Genomic DNA, 21,823 nt, shown 5'->3' with positions numbered 1-21,823 from the left:
TATGGCGTCATTTCGATGTTAATGAGACATGGTTCCAGCGCAATAGCAATTTGCGGAACTTATACACAAAATCAAGTTTTCCTGCCACTTCCAGTAGCTCTACATTAAAGTTATATCCATTTAAGATTCCGTAGTGACCCGCACAGTAAACCTCTCGGTTTTTACTCTTTCTACTAGTTTTTATGTGTTTATTTAGTCCTCCCTCTTGTGTACTAAACTAGTTGCGCCCGCTTCTCTTTTTATATACCTACCCTCTTGCTCTTTGCCCGGGAAATCGGGTTTTCTTGCGGCAAAACGTTGTAGTTTTAATAAAATCTAGTTATAGGGTTACGTAACTTCTTATTTTAACAAGATTTCACTAGTGGAAGGCTTTTTGCAACTTCAATGGGGCACCCATAATATCAAACTATGAGCTCTGCTGCTTCATGGTCAACCCATCGCCGGCTATCTGCAGAGCACGGTTTTCCTCTCAAAATGAGAAGGGATTGGCCCTAGTCTACCACGCTGGCCATTTTAGTAGACTTCACACACCTTTGAGAACATTATGGAGAACTCTCAGGCATGCAGTTCTTATAGAATCACTTTTTTGTCTGTCTGACTGTCTGCCTGTCTGTCGTGTCAATAAACCTACAGGGTACTTCCCGTTGCCCTAGAATCATGAACTTTGGTAGGTAGGTAGGTCTTAGAGCACAAGTAAAAGAATAAATCCAAAACCCGTGAATTTGTGGTTAGGTACATCACAAAAAAATTAAAATGTTGTACACATTTCAAACAAATATTCATCATCATCACTCTCATGATAAACCCATCACCGGCTCACTACAGAGCACGGGTGTCCTCTACAATGACAGCTACAATGTCACGCTCGCAATTACCTCTAATTGGTTGACGCTCGCACAAATTCAGCCAATCACAACAATTGAGATTGTAATAATGACTGATACAGGTTTTACGAAAGCGACCTAGCGTACTTTTGACATTATGACAGTTGACCCATAGAGTTAAAATGGCGCGTGAGTACTCATAAGTAGTTGGTATCATAGATTTTATTTAGGTACAAAATTAATAAAATACTTAATTTATTTAATCCTAATATTATTATCTACCACAACGTCAAAGATGTTCTTCAACCGCGCGTGAAGGTTACAAGATTTATTTGTTTTTTCACTACCAAAAGGTCAGGAAGGTAAGTACCTACCTACTCTGGATAAGCTCGATTACTTAAAACTATTCAAATGAAAATCAAACCCGGGAATGATTGATTAGGAAGCGAGTAGGTCTTTGAACTATTTTAGGAAAATCAACGACCTCTTGTATTTTGAACTTAGTAGTTCCTTATAGTATACCTACCAACTTAACTATTTTTTTCATTTGATTTTTGATTTTAATAATAATAAAAATATAGGTAGTGCAAATATTTATAACTCAGCAGCGATATGATAATGTAATTCAGCTTATTTGGAATTAAAATAAATAAATAAATAATAGGTATAAGTCCGGCAAATTACTAATGCGCGTGGCCGCCATTTTAGTGACGTCAGCACTAGACTGAAGTTTCGAGCTGATGGTATATTTTTATTTCGGCTGACGCCAAAATGACGTCATTTCGATGTTAATGAGACATGGTTCCAGCGCAATAGCAATTTGCGGGACTTTGTATAGTGAAAATCTTATTTCTTTTTTCAATAAAGAAACAAATAAATAATAACTAGGTGAGTAGGTAAATAAAAGGATTAATGAGATTCAATAAAATTTATTATTCTCTTACTACGTAATAATTATATGAACGACTTAAGACTAGTTCCAACTTATGATTATTTTTTATAATATCAAATAATTATTATCGTATAAAAATAACTTGTGAATATAATCTAAATCAGTGGTGTAATATATCCTAATCTATTCTATGGATAGATAATAATATTTTTTTGCATGCAAAAAAAAACAGTTTCATTTATTTTCATAATATATTTTTATTTTATTTATTCAGGTAAATGAATGCGTTACATTTGTACACATTTCTTTGGCATGTGAATAACAGTTACATATACAGAATTCTATTTTTTAATTGTAAACAATATGGCGTAACAAAAAAAGGACGGAAATCATTCTTCATTCACTTATAATAATAAATTTACATTAAAATTATATAATAGAAGGAGATATTGGGAATATAATATTGTACTTCTAATTAAATAATAATAGATCATTTTATAATAATATAGTTTTATACGCTAAAATATTGTTTTTATAATATAGTGTACGGCAGTTTCACTTATTTTATAAAAACTTTATAAATTCTTTCGCAACCCAGTTAATGTATATACATTCATTGGATCGCTACTCAGCTTTATTTTTGTATTTTTTAAATTTTTTTGCAATAAATTACTTACTCGCAACATTTAATGGGCAATAGTTCGAAAGGCACCCAAAATACAACCTACAAATTACAATGACATACAAAAACATACTAAACAGATGGCACGGTACACATTTTGTATAGTATTTCGCAAATCTATTAAAATTTAAAACACCTGGCTGGCCTACATTTTTAAAAATGTCGAAACGGTATGTCGTAAGCACCCACCTATGCCATCGATAGTCCTCTTAGAAGGCTTTACGCAAACTATTGCGACACAAAATATGGTAAACAAACATGTCTCTACATATTAAGTGAGCTACTATGTCTGTCCGTTCATTTTTGTGCCACTTGAGACAAATCTAAAGTTTCATTTAATTGTATAATACTTACATAAAATAAAAATTATCTTTAAACAAATACTATTAGATTACCATAGGTTTACAAATAAATGTACTTATTGTAGATGAATTATAAGAAACATAGGTAAAATAATATAAAAATAATATGAAAATACAAAATGTCATTAAAAAAGAGTATTATAAATAGTTTACATAGCGAGATTAAAAATGTATTAAGTAGGTATTTATGAATGAAAAATTTGAGCGTAGGTATCTTTTTACGTTAAGCAATGGCATTACTATTTACTATACTACAGATATGTTACGTTCATATTACATGGCGTATAAAATACGTTCTTGTTTAAGAGTAAGACAGAAGATACCAAATGCACGAGAGTAGAACATATAGCGCTCTACAAATGTGACCCAAATGCAGAAGGTAGTTTTAACTTTTAAGCCTTCACTAACGTGTCTACTTCTTTTTTACATTATCTAATGAAAATGTAAATAAAGTAAAACACACAAAAGCAAAAATTGACGCTACCAATCTCAGACAAAGCCACGGTTCACGCATAGGTCAAATTGTAAAGTGAAATCGAATTAGGGGCCTATATCTAATAGTGCCGAGGTCAAATTTTTCTCATAGTATTGTGGTACCTACTACAACCTTAAGGTTGTAAGTTGTAACCATTCAAAGTTACGCAATGATCCTCAACGAAACAACAAAACATGTGGTAGGAGAGGGGGGCATCATTCGAGGTCATGAGACATTCTACAATTGAGTTACAAATGAGTCAGTCAGTTCAGGTAATGATTCATGGACAAAGGAGGAAATTAATGATTAAGACGATTCTTAAGCGTTAAATGATAAGATCTTTGACCTGGGTGTGGCGAATAGCTGCCAAAATTACATCGAAATCTGTCAATTCAATATTATTTAGCTGTCATAACTCGAAGTCAGAATTTTTAGTCTGCGCTCAGAAATATTGTTGACTGTTCATAATTTCTATGCTTGAATAAAACACAATAATATAAACTACCTATATAAATACTGAATTTCGATTGTTACCCAACTCTTATTTCTAATAGCTAAAATATAAAAAATTAGATTCTTCAAAACTTAAACGTAAATTGTAAATAAAGTATTTGAGATAATAGGGCTAATTCCTTTGTACACAATCTCTAAACTAAACTAAAATGGCACGTCTAAATCTATTGCTATCCCTTTCATAATGTTGCTTGCGGAAAAGGATAGCACTAGATTTAGACCTGTTAATTTAGTTTAGTTTAGAGATTGTGTACAAGAGAATCGGCCCCAATATACCACTTAATTTAAATATAATTATCAAAACAGCAAAATATACACGCATAAAATAAAATTATAATAAAATGACACGAATGGTAACGCGTTAATTAGTTTAAAAAAAAATGGAATATTTTGGAATGTTCTGAAACTAAACTTAATTATAAAAAAGAATAAAATTTTCCATACTTCCTTCTTAAAAGGAAACGAATTTTATTCCCGAAGTAATATAAAAAATATTATAATGCCATGAAAAAGTAAAAAAACTTTCTAAGGACTATGAAAATTGTTCAGGCTTCGACTTCGTGTCGTGGCGGGAAATCGCTGTAACCTACATATTAAGGCAATATAACTCTTATTGCTTTACACTTAAAATCGATTATTTAATGCGCACGTGTAGGCGTGTTAACTTACGGCAATCGGTGGTAAAATTTGGCTAAAGGCGCTAAAGATAACAAAAATAAAGCACCAAATTAATTGTAAGCCGACTCAAAATTAATTAAAAAAGAACTTCTCCCCAGAAAAAAAAAGATAGAGAATTGAAAAATTAACTATTATTACTAATGAATATTATACCTAGTTGTTCAACAGCTATTATCTATTAATAATTGCTTGTGCAATTATTTAGCAATAATGCTATGTTAAACGGCGCTTGTTGTCGGCCATATTGAATCAATAATGACGTCATTTAATAACAAGTATTATAATTAGAATTCCTCGCATGCTGGAAAACAACTTTATAATGAACTTTAAATATTATTATCTGTTAAACTTGAGGTAGGTATTGAATAAAAAAATCACAGTTCAAAAAAATGTTAGAAAATGGGAGAGTTCGCACGCTTGGCAATACAACTTACAATAGATTCAATGAGTCAAATATAAACCATTCAACCGTTGAGTCGAGCATACAATCGATTGTTCAATAGTACTATACTAAACTATTGCAAAATACCACACAATATGCATCTAACATGATTTTAACAACCAAATTTTTATTCAACGACAATTTCGTCTGCAATCTCACCGATAACGAAGCAATCTATAAGATGGGACCGCGCTAAATACGAAAACTATGGCAGTTTATTTCAAACCCATCAAATAAAATCTGTTTATCTTTTACCTTTATCTTCACCTTTATTTAGCACTCAGTTTCACCCTCTTTTCTCTCCGTTATATAATGTTCCACCTCTCTCAAAGAATTGAAGAGTTTCCAAGCGATAATAACACCAGTTATCTCAACTAGAGATATAAGTAACGAAGCACCAGCAACTGAAGAACTGATAATCTTGGTGTAAACCGCTGCCACTTTAGCACATCCTAATCTTTCATTCGCTTCCTTATCGGTAAAGTCACAGGTTGCTCTGTAATAACTGTCCAAACAACAGGTTAAAGGCAGATCGTTTCTCCAGCTTCTATAATCCCGAGCGTCGTTGGCACCACAGCATCTTAGTTTCCTTTCAATTTTCCCAAAAGCTTTGAAGACATCCGGGTTGGATTGAGAATTGTAGTATCCATCATAAACTGTGTCCTTTATGAATTTATCAGTGTCTTCTCCATCGACGAAAACGAAGATTAAAGTTGCGGCGAGCAGTTGTCCAATAACAATTAGAATCATGAAAAGTCCGTACATTCCAAGAAGTCCTCTGCTTTCTCTATTAGCACCACACCATCCACAGAAAGATACCATGATCACAAATAATCCGAGAATTATAAACAGCCATGGTGCAACTTGAGGCCAGTAAACCCTATAATCCAGTAAATAGTGGTTACTATTTCTCAACGCAACAAATTCGGAAAGTTGCACGAAAAACCAGATTCCTGTAGCCGCTGTCACTAATCCGAACACCGCGTATATTATGTTCATAACATACAGAACACCTTTGAGAAGGTCTTCTTTCGCCATTTTTATTTTTCGCGTTTCAAATTATCGACCGGCGTGAATGATCGTTAACGATAGAGTGAGAAACGTTGCATGTGCGCGAGTAGTTTTATAAACTCGCGAACGGACCTCAAGATCGAGTGGTATTACACCTCACGATACGATAACACTTGACGACATAATATTTGCATAGTGAGAGTCAGTGAGTCAGATTTCTTGATTACAGTCAATTATTTACTCTGGGTTACAGTTTTGACTTCCTGTCGTTTGATACACAGATATGACACATGTTTTTGTTGTACAACGGAAATTCTTGGCAGATTATTCTTAGTAACACAATATATTACTACAGATTTGTCATGTTTTATACAGTTCACGAGAAAGAAATAGATTTACCACACTTATAAAAGTGATTTTCAACTATTTGTGGACAGAATCTTTATACTAACTTCAATTTAAGTTAGTATGAAAATTCGAAAATAAAGTTAATAAATTACACTTATCATTTAAAAAATCTAACAAATGAATGTTATTTATACACAAAATAAAATGTTAATGCACAATAAAGATAAAAACATACAAAATTGGCAATATTTAGGTAAAATCTACCTCAGACAATTTGTGGACGGAATTTGTTTTTTTTTACTTACGTAAAATTACTTATTATGTTTTTCATTTACGAAGTTTAGCAAGTTAAAACAAACGTCATAATAATGCACGATCTGGCTAAAAACTATAACAATATAATGTATATCTCTACCAGAATATCAACTAAACTCATTTTACAGTTTATATATATTTTTTATCCATTAGCAGTCATAGCTAGATTATTAAAAAGCAGAAAGATAATGTAATTATACTTAAAAATCAAACTACTGGACGATTTGGTTTTTATCATAATTATATTATCTTTGTGTACCTAAAGTCGGTTCAGAGATTGATAATAATAATTGTCGTATCGTCGCAGTCGAATTCAAGTCACGTCGTGTCGCATCCATCTCACAGAGTCCTAAATCCTCGCCTACGTGATTTAACTAACATACAACATACAACCAAGCCAGTTTATATGACATACTTCGTCTACGCTGATGCCATCGCTACGAAGGTAATATTACGTAAAAACACCAAACAGACATTCTTAGAGGCACCTACCTACCCACTTTTGCTTTCGGAGGCCTTGAAGACCAATCACTTTCCTCGATGGTCCATTGGTGGCAAAATGCGTAGTTTTACTACGAATCTACGGTAGTCTGACATGGAATGTGCTAACCTAGATAAAATATTGTGGGTACCTATAGTATCTACCGTGCTTATATTTTGCGTTTAAAGCAAAGAAACTATTTAAGTCTTTTAATTTTAGAACTTACAGGCCAGAATATTTTGTTGGTCTGATAGACGGAATAAAAAAAAAAGATATTAAATATCAAATTTGGAAAAGAAATCTTAGTTCAACACAACCGAAAATTGAAGTCGATTTGAAACTTATTAATTTAGTAAGTATTTGTAACTATTCTTATCAGAAAAATCTGTAAGAAAAACCCACAATTCTAAAAACAATTAAGTAACAACAGTTAATCAATTAGAAACCTGGTAATAGCAATTGTAATTATAACTCAATTAGAAACGCATGACAGTAAAAGATGTTTGATAGATTTGTAAATTATAATTATTTTGAAATCAAAATGATTCATCAACAGAAAAATATAAATACATAATAATTCTAACACAGATTTAAAATTAAATTATCAGTAAACTATATGAAATGCATTAAAAATAAAATTACTTATATTATTCCTATTTTATCTTAAAGCTGATACCGTTTTGACTTTATTTGGTTTCAAATTGTTAAAAATTTAATGGTTTAATTTGGATACAAAATTAATTGAACAGTAATGACAATGGAAAAAGTAAGTAAATAATTAATAAATGCATACTATGCAAATTATAAAAACATTCAAAGTAATAAAAACCCAGAACACCAAAGAATTCAAATAAGAAAAACAGAATATGAAAAAGTCAAAACAAACTAAGAATTTCTAACACGTTTTCAACATACACACGTACATATAGCACGTATTGACAATATTATGTAGACTGTACCGCTACTATTATGCAATAAAAAGAAAATATAAATTCATGTAGGTACCTTAGTGTAGTAGTCTTATAGCGATATTTTACGATTTTCATGACAATATAAATATATACAAAAATAATCTTAGAAGTATAGAAAAATATTCCCAATTTTTAACTCACAAACAGACACACAACACATTTAAAATACTAAAATTAATTAATTATTTACATTCTATAGCTAGGTACAAATAACTTACAATACTTAAATCTGATCAAAGTTAGACTCCTAAAATAATTTAATTTTTTACAAAAATATTAATTAATTTTCAACGAAAAGTATTCTGAATTTATATGTTCAGTTTAATTTGAAATAATTCCAAATTTAATTATACCATTTCTATAGAATTTCAAATACATTTAGAAATGAAAACCATTTTAATACTAGGAAGATAGCAGCGAATGTTACTATCTTTCTAATATTAAAGCTCAAATATTGGAGATTATTAAAGTCTTATCGACACAGTATGCGGACAATATTATTTTATTGTGCCTTGATACTTACATTAACTTTTCCGATATTTGTAAGAAAAGTACTTAGAAAATACAATTTTAGACTCTTAAAAAAATGTCTACAAGAGCATAGTCTATAATAGTCTATAAACTGGACATATTTTTGTAAAAAACTGTCAATTTGACGAAGACGTGCAGATTTGGCTCTACTAAATAAATATCTCGATATAACAATTTCTTACAGGGACGGATTTACGCCAACTCTAATGGCGATTGTATTTAGTTCAAACTTTGAACTAACATTTGAAAGCTAGCTATTATTTTTATCATCTAACGTTAACATAAAATTAAAACGGTTGTACGTTTAAACCGCATGCCCTAGTTTTGATAATTCTTACATATTTTACTTAGTCACGGTGTTTCACGGTGGTTACTTATCGAATAGGTAATATTGAGAACAGTTTATCCTTTCTGTAAATACATAGGTGTCAGTCTCACAGCCAACGTTCTAAATATAGAGTTCAGAGTCCACAAAAGTAGTTGACGGTCAAACTAGCAACTGCCTGTATACTATACGCACTAATGATCAAATAAGGACTGAATGTGGACCGACAGAACTCTAAAATTTAGATCGTTGGTAAGTTGGATGCCTAAATCCTATAAACAAATACTGCTTAAGTCTAAATTTATGTATATTAATTTACATTTAAATCATATGTTTTGCAATAAACTATTTCATATTCAAGGTTCAGCATCAATATAAATGTTAAAAGTTGCTAAAATAATGTACATAATTCATGTCAAATGTCATAATGACAAATATTTCATATACTAAGTACCTAAATGTAAATACACATTATTAAAATGCGACGCCACGCGTAAAAAACTCAATTGAAATGGCTATTGTCATGTTCTTGTAAATAAGAAAAAAACGGAGACAATCATGTTATCATTAACGTCATGAAAAGTATTATATGTATTTTATCCTTAGCAATGTTCTATAGAATACGTACTTAAATGTAAAATACTGATACCTACTTCAAACGACTAGAGGCATAAAAATTCCATTAATTGCTAAAACGTGATTCTTTGTTGATGTTTCTGATTCATAAAAACTCAATTTTCTTGCATAACTCGATAAAATTTAATTGCTTTATTTTTCTCAATAATATCAACGTTCCAAACTCGATATTATCTACATTTTAGCATCTACATCGAATTAATTTCTCAAAAAAACTTATTTATGCAACCGTATTTTGAGTTATATCGCAAATAATATAACCTGTCGAAAAGAATTCTAGTACATAGGTCTCCATAAAAAGCAAATAATTTTCAATATAAAAATGTGATATCTTATATGTAACGTGTCAGCAAAATAATGTGTATCCACACTTAACATTTCGTGTCATGTTTGCGACATGTAAGGTTTACTAAAAACATTTTCTCGTCGTATTTGCTTTGAAATATTGCGCAGTTACTCGTTTTCTTTGAACAAGAAAGGTAGAACTTCGCGCGTTTTTATGATACATATCTCAAAAGTTGTACTCTAGTATATATTTCAGATGAGTATCTATTACGATAATTGTAGAAGAACAAAACCAACTTATCACTCACGAAATCGAAAAGAAAATAATAGAGAACTTTACATTGTTTAATTTTCAATCAAACTTGTTCCAAATGTGACTCATAAACTCTACCATGTAGAATTATCAAATGACTGAATTTCATCCATATAAAATAATATGATCTTTGATCTATTTCCATTTCAATGATCTTAATATCGTAGAAAACTTATAAATTAATCTTAAACTACTTATAAATTAATCGTGAAAACAAAGTTTTACTCAAAGATTTGTTACGTTTAGTCAAACTTTTTGGTACTCATAAAAGTTGTTAACCTTTTCTAAGTATGCCGTGACAGCCATAGCCTTAACTTATATAATAACAAAAGTTTCAACACATACGAGTGCGTTACTCAACTCAAGCTAAGCTATTAATAAATAAGTAGCACAAAGAAATACTAGTATTTAGCAAGTAGGTACGAAGTTTTCCATACAATTTTCGTGTCAACCTAATTGATAAGGTTAATTCTTAGCATCGTGTTAAAAATTATTATAGCATGTCACATAATAAAATTAATCCATTAATGATTGAATTAAACAAAATTAGAATTATTCATAAATGCTAAAATATGTTTACAGTGCTGGATTAAAATAATGCGTTAAAATTTGCTTGAAGTCTGATCAAAGAAAAACTAATCTGTAAACATGTTGATGCTAAGAATTGAATCTACGTACCATTAGGTACAGAAAACTATGACGTAATAACTAGGTATATACCTGCATGACGAATCATGTAGCAAATCAAATATATTCCGTCTCAGTCGTCAGAAAAGGACAGAGCTATGTAGGCTATAGTTCTATCTCTTTTCCTCTACATAAATTAATAGCTTCCCCTCGGGTAGCTATGACAAAAGATTTCATAAGTGCGTGCATTTTTAATCATAATAAATGATTATATTATTGAAATTGAAATTACATTTCGAAATACAAAACAAACTGAATTGAAATTATTTATTTTTAAATTTAATTTAAAAAATTAATTTCTCTAATATTTTATTGAATATGAATGAAATTATTATTTAATTCAAATGTCAAATGAAAATGGAAATCGTATTTCGAAATATAAAGCAAATCAGAAAAAAAATGCAACCTCACCTCATATCAATCTTGCTCTACGACCACAAAATTAAAAATTCACTTACAGAGAAAAAATGTCCTCAAAATTTACAATAGAACTTTTTTGCTTTCCGATTCGTGCGTGGGCGGTGGTCGGTTTCTGATCTTCAGACTTTTATACATAGTCACGGCGAACACAACGGCTATTATGCCAATCAAGGCTGTAAAAATGGCGGCTCCGGACAGGACCTTGATGGTGATTCTCGCGTATTGAGCTGCTACTGTTGAACATCCATGTCTTTCATTCGCCAATTTATTTGTGAACGCGCAATCAATGGCATAAGGATCCAACCATCCACGGTAAAAAACATCACAGCACGACATTGGGAACTCAGCCTTCCAATTTTTGTAGTCCCTGGGGCTGTCAGCTCCACAGCAATGTAGTTTCCTCTCAATAACTCCAAAAGCTTCCGCGACGTCATTCTCATTCTTCGATTGGAAGTAAACATCCCAAACAGTATCCTTCACAAAGTCGTCAGTGGACTTGTTGTCGGCGAACACCAAAGCAATCACTGAAGCGGCGATAAGTAAAACAATTACTATAGACATCGCAGTTACATACATTGTCAGTAATCCTTTGCTCTTCTTTCTAGCACTGGTGAATCCGCATACAGACACTCCAATGATGAGAATTGCCACTATGAAGAAGACCCATGGTATCGCTTGAGGCCAATACACGGTGTAATCCAGCAAGTAATGGTTGCTATTCCTTAATCTTGTGAAATCATGAACTTCACAGAAGAACCATATAGACGCCGCGGCGATGGCGAGTCCAAGTATCAAAAAAAGTGTGTTTAAAATGTAGAGAACGACTTTGGAAACACTGAGTGACGACATTTTGAATTGTTTGAAGGTTACGATCAATTTTACAACCACGCGCGCGTTTCAGTCAACGGTATCCAATTGAATGGCGTTGGAGCGATGTGTTGTATTTATAAAACCTTACTAGCTTCCTAGGCTGATGATGAGTCATAAGGATCAATGGAATAGTTAAGATGACGTCTGGATCATGTACTTGTTTATGTTTGCGGTCATTTTTGATAATTTCAGATGGGATGTGTCGTTCTGGTAATAGTTTCCGTTCAATTTCCGTACTATGTCTGACGGAATAAAGTAAACTCAAACTGTAAGCTAGGTAGGCTTTATTCATTTTGATTTAAAAAAAGATAGCCCATGTTAAATAAGTCTGAGATTAAGTATTCGTAAGCTTCTTTAATTATTTAAATTAAAGGTTGATAGTTGATTTGATACCAACCAAATTTTAAATAAAGTAAATTCTGAAATTAAATGAAAACTTATTTTTTATTTAATCTTAGAATTTACTTATTTTATTTTTAAATTAACTGTAATTAATTATAAAATAATAAAATTTTTACGTATTTAAATTGATAGTACATTTTATGTGTACATAAATAATTAATTTGTTTTTTTTTAATTTCTATTAAGACCTCCTTGGAAAGGTTTTCAATATGACGTATATCTATCTATACTAGAACTATAATGTTGTAAAAAGGTAAAATTTGTAAGTTTGTCTGTAGAGGGGTAATCTCTGGAACTACTGAACTGATTTTGAAAATTCTTTCACCAGTAAAAAGCTACATTAATCCTGAGTGATAGGCTATATTTTATTTTCAAAAAATTGTAATAAGCTACCCGGGCGAAGCCAGGGCGGTTTGCTAGTTTAAAAAAAATATAACTAACAAGGGACCAGGAAGGACTAATGTACTACTTAAATGCATCCAGTCCAGTGTCCACTGCACTTATTAGGAACAAGTCTTTATAAAGCAATCGAGGTCGCAAGCAGTCTGCCTTTCAAATGACTAACTTAGGTAAGTATCTAGCTAACTTATAGAGTTATAGGTGACAGAAATGACTCTTTGGTTTAACTATAGGTAGGCTATTACTTTCCCCTTCTCTTTCGACTCTTTGAGAGATGAAGCTTGCAAGCTTACGTAGCTTTGACGCTTTGTAAAGCACTCTCTTTTCCCTCACTCTTACTATAGGAAATCTGACACGAAAGGCGCAGGACCAACGGGTTTACGTGCTCTCTGAGACACGCGGCTGCAACACCGCCAACTCTGGGCTAGTAGGTATTGAGAATTTCTTAAAAAAAATTGGTAAGTACCTATCAAATTTTTTGGCATCGAACCCAGGACCTTGTCATCTAAAGTCGAACATGCTAACAACTAGATAACAGAAGAAGATATATAGTACGCGACAAATCGAAATGGCAATCGGGGAGGGAACACCTCGCACAACCCGCACAGCCCCTGCACTAGCCCGGTGCGGAACAGCGCGGATGACGTGCGGGTGTGTGGGGCGTCCCCCCGCCTCATACCTCGATTGCTATCTCGACCTGTCGCGTAGTATACCTATGTACCTACTTTAGAAACTCCGACCAAACTTTCGCGTAGGCGCTGGTATTCTAGTAAACAATGGGAGGCTGAACGATGACGTCATAGTGTGTTACTGCGAAGGATTACCAAACCAAAGTCAAGGACATAGTATGATTCGCAGTCCCCTCACAGCGTCAGATGGCTCACGTCTCAACAAATGATAAAAGGCATTACTTGTCCTTAATTGAGCGTGACTCACTGCAACGGGTACATTTGATATCACAACGGAATATTCAAATTAGTATGTCTCAGAAGACTCTAATGGCCATCTTAAGGTGACGCAGTACGCTCGACCGAAATTGCCAGCGCACGTGGGTAACCTGTTTGCTTTTCACCTAACATTGTTTGAGAAAGGTGAGAGGCACGATGATTTTCACGAAAATCAAGTGCGCGAAAAGGGTTCAGGAAAAGTGTTTTTGAGTAAAATACTAAGTTAATGTATGTTTCCTAAGGAAAGATATTTCATCAATTAATAAATAAACTATGTCTAAAGTTAAATTGTTTTAGAATTTTCACACTCTTAATCTTATTTATTTACGGCCGAAGTTATCATAAATTTAGTGTTAAAATAGGAATATTTCGAGGCTGGTAACTTAAAAATTTTCGATGTTTTATATATAAATAAACCTAGATAATGGCAAGATAAACCGATATATATACTTAATACTTAGATGTGAGCGTACAATCAAATAAATAATGTAGTAAATCACCCTCCTACGTTTGTATGAAGAAAGCACCGAACTGCGCTCTCTTAAGTGTAGAATTGCTGGGTTTCTTGTCAGCTCGTCCTAGATTACATGAGTAGATATTCCTGTCCCTAGATTTTACACAGTATTTGAAGTTATAATAAAAACTGCCACGCATCTTCCATGTTGGCCCGCTTATCTTAGACTACACCATCACTTGCCTACCACCAGGCGAGATCGCATCTAGGGCTTACTTGTAACGGAATTTTTAAAAAAAGTCCTAAGTGAAAAAAAAAATTTTGAATATTGATTTTTGAAGGATTGATTAATGTTGGAAAATCAATCCTCTTTCAATCCAAATATAATTTATATTAGTGGGATTGATAAAAACCAATTATTGCATTAATATAATTGCAAAATATTCTACTCATTTAATGTAATGTAGGTACAAAATAAAATTTTCCTTGTATTCCAATTTTATTTCAAAATCACGTAGGTACCTTCAAGAAACACGTGCCATAGACCACTAGAACCTAGATTTTGACCACATTTTATATTACTAATAGTAATTTTACAAAGGTAGGTTTACTTTATAAAAAACAAATTTTTCCTTCCTGTTACAGCTAACCAATGCAACCTGATGAAAATCCAAGAAAAACAAATGTATGATGAAACTTTTAGATGATTTTTCAAAAGGGTATGCTACATTTATCACGTAGGTACCTAAGTACCTATTAGAATAGGTACGTACTATGGAGTAATCTATATATTATATATAATTCAAAGTCCTGACTGACTGACTGACATATATATCAACGCACAGCCTAAACTCCTGTTCCTAAAGTCATAAAATTTGGAGAGTGTATTCTTTGTAAAGAGTAGGTATCCACTAAAAAAGGATTTTTTGAAAATTTTGAAATAAGTAGGTTAAATGGGGGATAGAAGTTTGTATGAAAGTCCGTCATTTTTGAAGTAACATCGATGAAAATTGGTATTTAAGCTCTCAGTTACAAATAAAAAATTACGTATTTCACGATTTTTGGAAATTGTACTTACTACCAAGGGGGTTAAATAGGGGATGAAAGTTTGTATGAAAGTCCGTCGTTTTTCAAGTTATTTGGATGATTTGGATTTTTGGAAATTCAACCCCCCACCTCTATTTTCTAAATTCCACCCGAGCGAAGCCGGGGCGGGTCAGCTAGTAGGTTCATAAATATGTAGTAATGTACTTCAGTACCCATTCTACTATCCAGTTGCTCTTCTAAGAAGAGGGTGATGTGTGAAAGTGGCTGGATGAGGAAGAACTGAGCGTCTCTTTGGAAAATTCATCCAAATTAAGCCTCAATAGCTCAACTGTTAAAGGAGCGGACTGAAATCCGGACGCGCCGGTTCAAACCCCACCCGTTGCACTTTTGTCGTCCCTACTCCTAGCACAAGCTTCACGCTTAATTGGAGGGGAAAGGGGAATGTCATGATTAACATGGCTAATATTCTTTGAAAAAAATCAGGTCGAGATGGCAATCGGGGTGAGGTCGCCCCGCACACGCACAAATCCCGGTGCGGGCGAGCGCGGGTGACTTGCGGGTGCGCAGAGCGTCCCCCCCGCCTCATACCCCGATTGCCATCTCAACCTGTCGCGTACCATACGTATCACGAGACGTAAAATAACTGCCAAACCCCTTCTATCATATCGCTAGGTGTCAGTGAATAAAATAAAACCTATCAAAAGTGATCCAATTTACCGTCTCGTTTGTTCCGTAACAAAAAAAAGAGGTAAAATCTCGGCACGCCCGCTTCCTGTAAGTATGCATCATACCTACTTCATACCTAATAGTTATTCTACTACTTTGTTTACTATAAAAGTAACATTACTATAAAATTATTCCTAGTTCCTTCATTCATTCTCAGAAATCGACTTAAACTATTACACGTGAAAATAAACTCTATTGTTATAGGAAAGAGTCTAATTTACCAAATACATTCTGCATAAAAATCTTCTCTCAATCTATATACTCGAAAAGAAACCCAATTTCATCCGTCATAAAGTCGAAATTACAATGCATTACTTCGCAAAAATATTTAGCATAATAAAATTAAAATGTTTCACTTTTAAAAGAACCTGAAGATACAAATTAATATGAATCTAATCAGTTAACGTATTAAGTCTTAATTACCATAAGCAACCCAACTCTACACATGAAGATAAAACAAGATAAAATAGAATCTAACTGAAAGCAAATGAAGTCGAAATTTGACTAGCACAAAATTGTACTATATAAAATGACGCATGTATGTTATATTAGAGTTTTAGTATTTATATGAGTCATAGCATTACATGGTAAAGGATCAATTTTACGGGGAACGGCTCGTAAGGTCGTATAATTAATTAAATGTACCTAGTTGCGTCATCGAATCACGCAACACGGGGTCCCTAGTTTGATTTCCGGTACATTTCCGGTCTGATCTGGACTGGCGAAATCTAATCTAAATATTATATAAAAGGAAAAGGTGACTGACTGACTGACTGACTGACTAACTGATCTATCAACGCACAGCTCAAACTATTGGATGGATCGGGCTGAAATTTGGCATGCAGATAGCTATTATGACGTAGGCATCCGCTAAGAAAGGGTTTTTGAAAATTCAACCCCTAAGGGGGTGAAATAGGTCGGGGTTTATGTATCTACACTAATATTATAAAGAGGAAAACTTTGTTTGTTTGTTTGTTTGTTTGTTTGTTTGTTTGTTTGTTTGGTTGTACTGAATAGGCTCAAAAACTACTGGACCGATTTTAAAAATTCTTTCACCATTCGAAAGCTACATTATCCACGAGTAACATAGGCTATATTTTATTTTGGAAAAAAATAGGGTTCCGTAAGATATTTGGGTTTTTCGGACACAAGGTGTAAAAAATCAACCAGAAAAGTTACTTATTTTGCGTACGCTGCCTAAACTATAAAAGATAGAACCATAAAATGTTCTAATTAATTGTAGATCTTATAAATATCTACAAAAAAGTCCGCGACACACTATACCCATCTATGTCGAGTGAGGCACAGCAACCATTTTTTTATTTAAAAATCTTGAATTTTTTTGGACTACATTTAAACGCGTTTATTTTACTCATGCTATTAATCCTTATCAAAATAAATGATTTCATCACTAAGAACAGTTTATGGAGATAATATTTGGTCTTTGAATGATTAAAATTGGACGTTTGGTTTTGAAGTTATGGCGAAATTAAAATATTACGATTTCTGCTGCACGGCCCGTTGTCTACACTAATATTATAAAGAGGAAAACTTTGTTTGTTTGTTTGTTTGTTTGTTTGTTTGTTTGTTTGTACTGAATAGGCTCAAAAACTACTGGACCGATTTTAAAAATTCTTTCACCTTTCGAAAGCTACATTATCCACGAGTAACATAGGCTATATTTTATTTTGGAAAAAAAATAGGGTTCCGTAAGATATTTGGGTTTTTCGGACACAAGGTGTAAAAAATCAACCAGAAAAGTTACTTATTTTGCGTACGCTGCCTAAACTATAAAAGATAGAACTATAAAATGTTCTAATTAATTGTAGATCTTATAAATATCTACAAAAAAGTCCGCGACACACTATACCCATCTATGTCGAGTGAGGCACAGCAACCATTTTTTTATTTAAAAATCTTGAATTTTTTTTGGACTACATTTAAACGCGTTTATTTTACTCATGCTATTAATCCTTATCAAAATAAATGATTTCATCACTAAGAACAGTTTATGGAGATAATATTTGGTCTTTGAATGATTAAAATTGGACGTTTGGTTTTGAAGTTATGGCGAAATTAAAATATTACGATTTCTGCTGCACGGCCCGTTGTCTACACTAATAATATTATAAAGAGGAAAACTTTGTTTGTTTGTTTGTTTGTTTGTTTGTTTGTTTGTTTGTTTGTTTGTTTGTTTGTACTGAATAGGCTCAAAAACTACTGGACCGATTTTAAAAATTCTTTCACCATTCGAAAGCTACATTATCCACGAGTAACATAGGCTATATTTTATTTTGGAAAAAAATAGGGTTCCGTAATCTACACTAATATTATAAAGAGGAAAACTTTGTTTGTTTGTTTGTTTGTTTGTTTGTTTGTTTGTTTGTTTGTACTGAATAGGCTCAAAAACTACTGGACCGATTTTAAAAATTCTTTCACCATTCGAAAGCTACATTATCCACGAGTAACATAGGCTATATTTTATTTTGGAAAAAAATAGGGTTCCGTAAGATATTTGGGTTTTTCGGACACAAGGTGTAAAAAATCAACCAGAAAAGTTACTTATTTTGCGTACGCTGCCTAAACTATAAAAGATAGAACCATAAAATGTTCTAATTAATTGTAGATCTTATAAATATCTACAAAAAAGTCCGCGACACACTATACCCATCTATGTCGAGTGAGGCACAGCAACCATTTTTTTATTTAAAAATCTTGAATTTTTTTTGGACTACATTTAAACGCGTTTATTTTACTCATGCTATTAATCCTTATCAAAATAAATGATTTCATCACTAAGAACAGTTTATGGAGATAATATTTGGTCTTTGAATGATTAAAATTGGACGTTTGGTTTTGAAGTTATGGCGAAATTAAAATATTACGATTTCTGCTGCACGGCCCGTTGTATTATATATAAAGAGGTAATGTCGTTAAGTTTGTTTGTAGGGGGTAATCTTTAGAACTACTGAACCGATTTTAAAAATTCTTTCACCAGTAGAAAGCTACATTATTCCTGAGTGACATAGGCTATACGGGATCTTTAAAAACCTAAATCTACGCGGGCGAAGCCGCGGGGATCAGCTAGTAGTCTATATTAAAATAAGCAAGTTTTATTATATACCTATATTAAAATGCCAAAAAATTGAAAAATCACAAAACCATGATATTTTGCAAGCACGGTGCTCCTCTTAGAATGAGAAGGGTTTGACGACCTCCCTGGCGCAGTGGTAAGCGCTGTTGTTTTATTAGTGGGAGGTACGGGGTTCGATTCACGTCAGGGGTTTGGAATTTCATAATTTCTGGTCTGTTCTGGTGAGAGGCTTCGGCCGTGGCTAGTAACCACCCTACCGGAAAAGCCGTGCCGCCAAGCGACTTAGCGTTCCGGTCCGATGTCGTGTAGAAACCAATGGGGTGTGGGTTTAATAAAAAACTGCCATACCACTTCCTGGTTAGCCAACGTCTATCGGTTTTTCAAACTATGTGCCCTGCCCATTGCCACACAAGCTAAGCAACCCGCTAAGCTATGACGATGGTTACTCTGGTTCTCCTACGGATCTTCTAATTTCTGATTTGATCACGTAAAGAAACTGCAAGCATAGCTCTCTCCATCGCCCGCTGAGTGACTCTGAGCTTTCTTATGAGGCCACAGACAACTAAGCCAAAGTTTGTGTATGAGCTATATCTAATTATTATTATATCATCACTAGCAACACGCACTGTTCGAAGACTAGTCTTCAAGCACTGAGGAATTTTGGACGAGAAGACATATCAAAGTCAAATTTAGATAGATTTAAAAAAATCATTTTTTATTTATTTATTTACACTTTATTGCACACAACACAAAGTAAACAATGAAAAAACACAATACAGGATTTTAATCTAATAGCTGTAGCATGCAAAGGCGGCCTTATCGCTAAAGCGATCTCTTCCAGGCAACCTTTGACGAAAGGAATCACGAAAGCACGGGTTGGTGCGGCAGCCGAAAATGGCCCTAGGTATATTATATTATTATAAATTAGACTACATACACAGTACATTCTAATAATACACAAATATATATATAAATATATACCTATATACATATCTCTATAATATACTACATAATCCTGTTTACATAGATAAATAATAAATAGTTCTTCAAACGATTTTTGAAGGTGTTTAAGGATTTCGCCTGACGTATTTCAGCTGGGAGAGAATTCCAGAATTCATCATGAATAGTTACTTTCATATCACGTCGATTTGTAACTAAATAAATATGTGTTATGTTAAAACCTACAGGTATTCACTAGGTAAGTACCTACTATAATTAACAAGTTTTTGAGTTATTCGTCATCGATGATATCATTAGGTAAGTATAATATTATAATGACAAAATACAAATTAGCATTTCGCGATGATCTGGCCCATGACTGTGGTTATAGGACAAACTGGTTATTGCTGCCTACTTCGCAAATCAACGCAAGAGCGTCGAATTATTGTATCATTTAATCAATCAATTATTTGTGATAACATTTACAGTTTATGGTGATAACTAAAACGTCTGTCTATTAGGGTGGCCTGGTTCGTGAGGAAACCTGCGTGCCCAAGAGTTCTCCATAATGTTCGCAAAGATGTGTGAAGTCTACCAATCCGCACTTGGTCACCGTAGTGGTCTATGGCCGTATCTTTATTATTCTGAGAGGAGACCTGTAGGGCGATTGTCTAAAACCTGCATCAATCGTTATTACAATCTCAATTGTTCTGATTGGCTGAATTTGTGCCATTCTTGTTGCAACAATGCATTGTAGCCAATAGTGAGCGAGTATTAACCAATCAGAGATGATTGCGATCGTGACATTGTAGCTGTCAAACAACCGCGGTAGGGCCACTGTTCTCAGCAGATCTTACAAATAATAAATTTATGACAATCAGGAAGCGTAAAATTTTACCAATTCTGAAAAAAATATTTGGGTTTGAGTTTGAGTTTGTAGTGAGCCTTTGATGATGAGAATTCGAGATTTGAGATTTAATTTTTTTTGATAGATTAGCGCTTGGCTGCATTCAAACCAGCAAATGATGATACAGCCTTTCACGCAGATTAGCCATTGGTACATCATAATTCAATAAGATTTGCAGATTTTTCAGAATGTTCTGAACATTATGGAGATGGAGATGTTTCCTCACGATGTTTTCCTTCACCGTTAAAGCAAGTGATATTTGATCGCTTAAAACGCCCATATAACTCCGAAAAGTTAGAGGTGCGGGCCCGGGATTGAATCCCTGACCCCACGAACAGAAGCCCGACGTCAACCACTAGGCTATCAGAACACCGTCTGTCTATACTCGGCAAAGTACCGTAATTACAAGGCTATATACATGTCCTACTCTGTGCGCTAGGATGCGGAACCAATAAAACATTGGCGATTTAGTAGTTGTTTATGGTTGTAGGTTGTAATTGCAAATTGGCGTAACAACTACAACTCGGCAAATCAAGTCGCCCTTGAAAGGAATTGGAAGATGATCCGATTGCCTTCGCTAACTCGTGCCTTCTGTCTATCTAAACAATCGTGAAACTAATTTCCGTTGCTAGAGTTGAGATTATCGAATTATCTTATTTTTTCCTACTGTCTTGTATTAATTAGATATACTTATTACTTAATAGGAATACTTAGTATTAGTTAATAGGTTTAGCTTAGTTATTATTTCAATAATCTAAATTATATATACCTAAAAGGAAAAGGTGACTGACTTCTATCAACGCACAGCTCAAACTACTGGACGGAACGGGCTGAAATTTGGCATGCA

At 33.4% G+C, this 21,823-nt stretch overlaps 2 protein-coding genes across 2 annotated transcripts; both read right to left on the bottom strand.

Moving 5' to 3' along the window:
- Positions 1–1,737: 1,737 nt before the first annotated feature.
- Positions 1,738–6,406, bottom strand: LOC117993842 (23 kDa integral membrane protein-like). The gene is made up of 2 exons (XM_034981710.2): positions 4,025–6,406; positions 1,738–3,860 (listed from the first exon to the last, which is right to left on the bottom strand). Exon 1 carries the CDS (start codon positions 5,904–5,906, stop codon positions 5,142–5,144), a length of 765 nt encoding a protein of 254 aa, XP_034837601.1. The 5' UTR covers positions 5,907–6,406; the 3' UTR covers positions 1,738–3,860; positions 4,025–5,141.
- A 4,715-nt stretch (positions 6,407–11,121) lies between these two features.
- Positions 11,122–12,223, bottom strand: LOC117993841 (CD151 antigen-like). The gene has a single exon (XM_034981709.2). It carries the CDS (start codon positions 12,038–12,040, stop codon positions 11,252–11,254), a length of 789 nt encoding a protein of 262 aa, XP_034837600.1. The 5' UTR covers positions 12,041–12,223; the 3' UTR covers positions 11,122–11,251.
- Between the last annotated feature and the right edge of the window lie 9,600 nt (positions 12,224–21,823).

This window comes from Maniola hyperantus, chromosome 25 (genome assembly GCF_902806685.2).
Source record: "Maniola hyperantus chromosome 25, iAphHyp1.2, whole genome shotgun sequence".
NCBI classification, from domain to species: domain Eukaryota; kingdom Metazoa; phylum Arthropoda; class Insecta; order Lepidoptera; family Nymphalidae; genus Maniola; species Maniola hyperantus.
This window is presented reverse-complemented; position numbering and strand designations above follow the sequence as displayed.